At 40.3% G+C, this 7,893-nt stretch overlaps 1 protein-coding gene and 1 long non-coding RNA gene across 4 annotated transcripts in view; one reads left to right on the forward strand and one right to left on the reverse strand.

The window, feature by feature from the left end:
• The window catches only part of LOC111321442 (BLOC-1-related complex subunit 8 homolog), a 20,132-nt gene extending 15,902 nt beyond the window's left edge, over window positions 1-4,230 (forward strand). The window contains exons 8-11 of one of the 3 annotated variants that reach the window (XM_022924327.2): window positions 445-470; window positions 570-659; window positions 993-3,273; window positions 4,035-4,230. In XM_022924327.2, coding sequence (XP_022780062.1) covers window positions 445-470; window positions 570-659; window positions 993-1,023 — 147 coding nt within the window. In that variant the 3' untranslated portion in view covers window positions 1,024-3,273; window positions 4,035-4,230. Of the gene's footprint in view, window positions 1-444; window positions 471-569; window positions 660-992; window positions 3,274-4,034 lie in introns of those variants that run through there. The other 2 variants (XM_022924339.2, XM_022924334.2) reach the window with 2 other exon arrangements.
• On the reverse strand, window positions 4,196-7,305 carry LOC148732629 (uncharacterized). The gene is made up of 2 exons (XR_016000417.1): window positions 6,016-7,305; window positions 4,196-5,883 (listed from the first exon to the last, which is right to left on the reverse strand). It is a non-coding gene; the product is annotated as an uncharacterized LOC148732629 (long non-coding RNA).
• Between the last annotated feature and the right edge of the window lie 588 nt (window positions 7,306-7,893).

Below are 7,893 nucleotides of genomic sequence, written 5' to 3' on the forward strand. Positions count from 1 at the left end.
ATCACGCCTCATAGACAAGGGAAGCCACTTTAAATTCTTCTCGGCGTCTGAATCTTTAGTCTTCAAGACGATCTTTGCCGCCCTTCTCTGTGCACGATCTAACCTATCACGTTCTATTTTCCCAATGCTGCTCCATGCAACATCGCAATAATCCATAACTGGAAAAACAAGAGACTGATAAACCTCGTTGGCTGGGTCAACAGTTAGATTGTTCCTAATTCCTCCGAGGACATCGATTCTTTTAAAAACCTTGACCAGTAGCTTATCCATATGTTATTTAAAATTAAGATTTGCATCTATCATCACACCAAGGTATTTGTAATGTTGAGCTTAAGTTATCGGATTCTCACCGAGGAATAAGCTAGGTGGCCCGTTTTTAAACGAAAACTGTGCCTTGAAAAACGTGGGAAATTTCCCTGAACTCTTAAAAACAATATCTTTCAGGGAGGCATCTCTCATCTAACCATAAGGTACTTGCTCTTTTTACACTGGCTCGACCGGTGCGTACTCCACGATGCATGTACGCGACGCCCTGAATGCTTACCAATGGAACATGTTTCTCTCGTCAGGGTTTTATCTGCCCAAATTGTATGGAGGCATGGAAAAACGAGGAAGAGCTGCTCCAGCATTGGCAGTCATTACATGGCAGCCTTTCCGAGGTTTGGTGATTTGCTTATTTGTATGTATAATGTATGTGTCAATTAATGTTATTATATGTATTAATGGTTGGTCCTATGGGACCTTGCTATTTATAATGCCTTTAGATAAATGAACACGTATGAAATTAGTTGAAGACTTGAATCCTGTGCTGGATAAACTTTATTACAATTTTTGTCCCATGACTTAATTAATCATCTTTCTTTTTGATGGACAATCGAGGACTTTGCATAACATAACATGATATTCAAAAGCATCACCCATAACATCATTGATCTCCTAGTTTTTAATAAGTACATGTCAATTTCTCCTCATTTGACCTCGATATTATTCAGGGAGACTCCAAGGAATGAAACGGCTCGTTGACAGTTCAAGTTCACAAGGTTGCCATTGAAATCTAACAAGAACAAGGAAAGGAGAGATGGATGCATCGCAAGAGTAAGCTATCCTCAGCGAATAAGGAGCAATTCACAGATGAAAGCCCTTGCTAACTACACATCGGTGATACCACTATGCAGACTTACTCGTGAAACCAGGATCTGTTAAATTCTCTCATTAGTTCGTTAACAATATTCCCTTTTTATTTTCTGATCATTTTTTTCTCTGGCTTGATTCACTTTTGAACTGTCAATACCAATATCAACAAACATGAAAGACCTTTATTTTGGGATTTTCAATGGTTATCGGCCGCGACGGGAAAAAACGACCACTTTTTCAACAATCATTTCTGCTGTAGCGATGATGACGATGCATTGATGTTGTTCTAAGCCGTGGTAATATAAACGGTTCGTACATTTTCCATCGTTGCGGCTGATGTAGATTACCTCAAACAAATGCAATTAAATGCAGCAAGGAAATCTGGCAAAACATGTAACCCAAGTACAATTAGTTCGCTTCCGTTCGTTTATTTAAGCAAAGGCGAACATTTTTTTGTTTGCAAGTGTTTTGAAAAACAGCGGAAAACGCCGCAAACGGAATTTTTACCCCCTTTAGGAATTCCAGGTTAGTTCATATTCTTCATTAGTAAAAGATTCTCAGTCAAAGGAAGTATCCTGGAGTTCAAGTACACTGGTCCTTTCCTATGATGTGTGACCGTAGACAGTTTCCAACAACTATACCGTTCCACAGAGAGTTAAAAAAACCGTTCCTATTTCTATGAAATATACTCAGACACGGGTATTTTGTGGTCTGTTGTCACTGTTGTCTGAACAATTTTAATTTTATAGTCTCCTTTGCAGGCGTTACTTGGTCTCGTCACGCAACGCGCTCTCTCTCTCTCTCTCTCTCTCTTCCGCCCTCTTTATTGGCGCTTCGACACGAACGTTTTTAATTTGGCCACGGAAAGGAAACCAAAACTTTATTTTATCTCCTAGAGATCTTAATCAAAGTTATTTCGCGGTCTCCGCATTTCGAATAGGAAGAAGCTTCAACTTCTAAATGGTAGAAAAATTCCCTGCTGACTTTTGCAACCCCGACAGATTCTAGCGACTAGGTACGCGCGGAGGAAATGGGTGAGTTCACACACAGGCCCCCCAAGCTCACTACTAGAAAAGCGGACGTGACTCTTACAGTGTTGCGCAACGTTTTATATTTATAAAGGTTTGTATGGGATGTTATCGGTTTGCCTTAAAAGAGAGAAAAAAATGTCTTGTTTTGAAGAAAAGACAACTTTTAAAGAAAGAATTTTTTCTCTCTTTTAAGGCAAACAGATAACATCCCATACAAACCTTTATAAATATAAAACGTTGCGCAACACTGTAAGAGTCACGTCCGCTTTTCTGGTAGTGAGCTTGGGCTGCCTGTGGTTGTTGCCGGTTGAACGCGTCTGGTACAAAAGAGAATGAAGTCCCTCTTTTCGCTCGATTCGCTCGCGTGAAGGTAGGTAATTTAGGGTAGTCCATTTAGGTAGTCCATATGGGTAGTCCATATGGGTAGTCCAAATAAGGTAGTCCATCGAGGGTAGTCCATGGACTGGGGGTCAGCGAAATGTACCCACCCGTGTACAAAAGACATTTCATGTGCTTTGTATTGCTGTCAGGTATCGCATCCTGAAAATTTGCGCTAAGAGCGGTATGATGATGGAAATAAAGAAATCACACTGGTGAAAACCCTTGCCGGAGTGTCTCTATTGACAGCATTCCGGAAACGAAGGTTGCAGTTTAACTACACGGACTGATGAGAGTGAAATTTTTGTCTACAAGCACGAGCGACTTGTCTGTAATTGCAAAACTCGTTTAAAAACACCGCACGTGCCTTCACAGTTTGTGTTATAGGCCTATACAAAATTTCCATACAGGGTGTTCAAATCAAAGGGTAAGTGTAAAGGATATATTGCTGGCTTAAAGCTATGGGACTGAATTTATAGTGTTCTGAGGTCTAGATTTTCCCGCGAATCGATCAATAGCGTAAAATACCTTGTATGATTGTCCTGTATTCGTGTTAACATCGATTGTGACTACTAGCTTTTATTTTATCCCACTCATGTTTATTATTTTCCACGTATTATTTCAAGATCAAAGCTCCACGTGAAACACCGCTTGTTATTCAAAGTGAAGACGACAACACGTATTACCCGCAAACACTTTAGAAGATGTCAAAGGACAGCAGTTCGGCAGAGTAAGTTACTGTTTTCTTGCCTTATTGTTACTGTTTTGTAAAGAGTTGTTGGACTGAGAATCAATACATGCCTATTTAAAAATCGGAGAGAAGCAGGATATTGCTTTCCTCGATCTATACTGGAGAGAAACGAAATTATCCCGATTCCGCGCACAGGCAGCCCAAGCTCACTACTAGAAAAGCGGACGTGACTCTTACCGTGTTTCGCAACGTTTTATATTTATAAAGGTTTGTATGGGATGTTGTCGGTTTGCCTTAAAAGAGAGAAAAAATGTCTTGTTTTGAAATAAAATGGGCTTACCTTATTGCCTTGTTGTTTTCTTTGTTGATTCCTAGCGTCTCAGGCCATTTTGAAGCGTTTTCGGCGAGTTAGCGCTATGTTGGTGTTCAACTGCCAGAAGAAAGACTGTTTTAGGGCTTTTTTAGCAGTTAAACACCAACATAGCGCTAACTCGCCGAAAACGCTTCAAAATGGTCCGAGGCGCTAGGAATCAACAAAGAAAACAACAAGGCAATAAGGTAAGCCCATTTTATTTCAAATCAAGACATTTTTTTTCTCTCTTTTAAGGCAAACCGTTAACATCCCATACAAACCTTTATAAATATAAAACGTTGCGCAACACGGTAAGAGTCACGTCCGCTTTTCTAGTAGTGAGCTTGGGCTGCCTGTGTTCCGCGATGTCACACCTCTCTCGTCCCTATTGTTATTAGTGCGCGTTATTTGGTTGAACCTTTTATAATTGGTTTCCTTGTAACCCAAGATAGGGAAATCAATGGAGAACCAACAGTAACATCCAGGCTGGCGGAGGAGCTTTCATTCTTGCGACGCTCTGGGTGGAAGGACCACATCGTTACAAAGAATTTGTGCTGGAAAGAATCCGCTGTGCTCTTCAAGAATGCGAGGATGTAGAGGACATGTATGTTCAATGTTGAAATAAATGAATCGTTTTAATGATATCTTACGTCCAGTCCTTACTAGCGAATTTTGTTTTTGCTCACTACCACATTACGCATGGCCGCCACAAAATAAAGAAAAATTCAGGTTCTCGTTTCCAATACCTCTCGGCCAAATTTGCTTTGTTTTGGTTTTGATCTCACCCAATCACAAAGCTCGAAAGCGATATCCAGAAATAGTCTGAATTTCAGCCGTCTCTTCCCTTTACCCCAAGGGAAGAGACGGCTGAAATTCGGACTAATCCAGAAATGGCTATGGCCCGAACTGTTGAAGTTTCAAGGCGTAGAGCACATCCACTGCGGTAACAGTCTTTCGTTTAGAATCGCAAAGCTTACTGTAAACACGCGCTCTGATTGGTCAATACGGCAACCGGAAGAGAGGGTATTTATAATGGTAATTGAACTGAGTGGAGTGCAATTTGGGCTGAAATCATACGCGTGATTTCAAAATCGAACGAGCGCGCAGCGCAAGTTCGATTTGAAATCACAAGTATGATTTCACACCAAAATTGCAAGACGTGAAGTTCAATTACCACTTTATTACATCCATTTTGAAATCGCCCAAATCAGACTTGGTCAATTCAAAATATTTTACTGATGCAGTACTGAGCCGGTTTTTAAATAAAAAGTGGAACCAGAAACGCTTTTACATCTTATTTTGTATGCAAAACAGAAAGACTGATGTCATGTGTCCAAAACTCAGTCAAGCGTAAAATAATGCGATTTAGAGCAAAAAGTGGTGCGATTCGTGAATAAATCGCACCAATTAGAGCCAATCAGATTACAGGGACCACCAGTGATTTCAAAATGGATGTAACAAAGCGTGGAATCGCACTAATGCATAAAGCGATATCGCTGACGTGAGTTGCGACCAAAATTATTGTTACGAACGTAAAAACGTAAATACAACTAGTGATATGAACAAATTTATAGAAAACGAATGTCTTCCAAATTTTGAATTGAAATTGAAATTTTTAGAAAATTGGAGGAAACCACTCACGCTCAAAAGTACGAGAAAACGCATAGAAAAAAATGCAAAATGCCAGAGACGAGGGAAGAAAGCCAAACGACAGTTCTCGCCGAGGAAAACCAAACAAGCGTTACGAAAGAAAACCAAAACAGGTATCAATGCCGAAAAAGGTCAAGCATCTTTTCCGTAAATCCAAACCATTGTAGCCAATACAGACGACGAACTAGCCTCTTTTAGATACAACATGGTTTCAAAAAACACTAGACGGCAAATTCACAAATTCGAGTGGTCGCAAAACAGTCATCCAAGCGCTCCGTGATGATTTCGACCCAGTGGAGATATCAGAGCTCACTGGCCACTCCAATCCGGAATCCATATCCAGCTACAGCCATAATCCTCTGGAAAAACAGCGGCGAATGTCGAATAAGTTGACCGGTTTCAACCCACGCCAAGCGCGACAACTACCAACGGCTATTCAAGTCATGCTTTACGGGAGATTGTTCTCAATAGCTCAGCCACGCCAAGCAACACAGCAGCTACTAGTGACCTTGACAGCAATGCCAGTCGTTCTAGTTACCTGATGGCAGGAGCAGTTGGCGGAATGTTTACTGGAGTAACTTTTAATAATTCTCCAGTAAATATTTCCATAGACTTTCAGTCCAGCATTGACACCAACGAGCGACTCCCTGCGATGAAAGAAAAACAGTTAAAATTGTGACTTTTAACTGAACTGTTTTTCGCCAGAGTTTACCGAGAAATTCCAGTCTTAATCATTATATTTTGAATACACTTTTTTTTTACAACTGTAAAGCACTTACCGGTTTTCTCAAGATCTTGCTTTGATACCGGAACGCTTGAAATTTTCATTTCGCTTGAGGATTTGACCATTCAGTTGTTGATTGTCGGCGCCACATTTTGCCAAGTTGAGAGGTAGCAGGCAAATCTCTGTCTTAAATAACTCCGTATTGTGTACTTTTAGTTTTTTTGCTGAAGATTGTAAACTGTGAGGCACCGCTTTCTCCACGAGTTTGAAATAAAAGTGGTTTTCATTCTAAAAATATCTTGTTCCCTCTATTCGCTAGATATTGACACCTGACTCTGAAAGGGTTTCCATTGTTTGCGCACTGGCGTGGCGCACAAGAATACAAAACATCTGGTTTCGCCCAGTGATTTGGTGGCTTTAGCTATGTGATTCAAGAAAAATCACGAGGTACAATTAAAATTGTCGACGGTTCAAAAGTGAGCGACTTACCTTGCTTTCCATTCCCTTAACAATGACAGTTCTGACAGTTGACTTTAAAATGGCTTTCTTAAGGGCGCGCGTATGGATTAAAAACAAACAATAACATTGTCGTTTTAATTTCTTGTTTTCTTATTTTTATTCGGTGATGCGATTCAAGAAAAGTTCACTACCTGACTCGTGAATTTCACGTAAAATTTCACTTGAAAAACCGATATCGCACGAATCGCTTCGCGATTCGTGCGATATCGGTTTTTCGCGTGAAATTTAACGTGGAATTCACTCGTCAGGCAGTGAATTTTTCTATAGCATTACAGATATCATTACGGATATCGTTTTTCAAGAATACTTTAAGGACTCTTCGGATCTCTCAGGAAAAAAGCCCAGAGATGCAATTAACACCATCCTGCCCCGTTGGATTGCTGGGTTGTGATTCTCTGGATGTTGTCTCGTAGAATGTTTTCATGACGCAAGGTTACATCCTGCATTTGGCCTCCTGACGAATCAAAGAAATTAAAGCAAGTTCATTCAAACAAATGAAATAAATATAGTTGGGATCGGCTTGGTTTCCTGGGCATTTCATTAAAACTTCACTTATGTCAACAGTATCGCCGTTAATTTTATTTCCCTGTCCTTTGTTCGACGATGGAAATTGCGAGATTACACATGTCTCTAAGAAACAAAAGCACCCCGACACATTTGCGCACTTTAAGTGTGAAAACTGCAAATTGCATATATTTCACTCCTACGTAGCAAGATGCATTTGACTTTGAATAGTACGTTCGCTGAATGGAACATTTTTTATATCTGCTCCAATCTGTACTATCCTTAGCCATCATTGTTCCTTGGAGCGACAAACTAGTTTGATTTCCAGATAGAGTTTAGTTTGAGACAGGTGACTCAAAACATTTCGCGTTAGCGCTAGCATAAAGATTAGGACCAACTTTAACAACAGTATAAGTGCGTGTTGATTAAAAAAAAAAATGAAATATCGGCTTGGCTTCTTTTCTACGGATAAACACCATTAGACTTGAAAGTTTAACTATCATTGTTGCTGATTACATATACAACGTTCGCCAAATGCAATGGCTTCTAAGGGAGCCGTTTATCAATTTATCAAGGTTTCTGTAATTCTGTAGCCGCCAGAACCGTAAAGGGTACAGCCTTGCCCTTTAAAGACGAAGAGCACATCTACGGCGGTAACGGTTTCGTATGGCATGATGGGCGTAGGTCACATCATCACGGATATCTTTTACAAGAAAATGTTAAGGACTTCTCGGACCTTTTCGTAAAAATGCTCAGAAATGTAGATAACACTGCCCTGCCCTGTCGGATTGCTGGCTTGGTGATTCCCTGTATGTTGTGTCGTAGAATGTTTTGATGACGCTCGGTGCCTCCTATTCCTATCCTTTACCTCCTTTACCGCATTCGGACATTATTTTCTTTTCTTGTTGCT

Source organism: Stylophora pistillata, chromosome 4 (genome assembly GCF_964205215.1).
Source record: "Stylophora pistillata chromosome 4, jaStyPist1.2, whole genome shotgun sequence".
NCBI lineage: Eukaryota > Metazoa > Cnidaria > Anthozoa > Scleractinia > Pocilloporidae > Stylophora > Stylophora pistillata.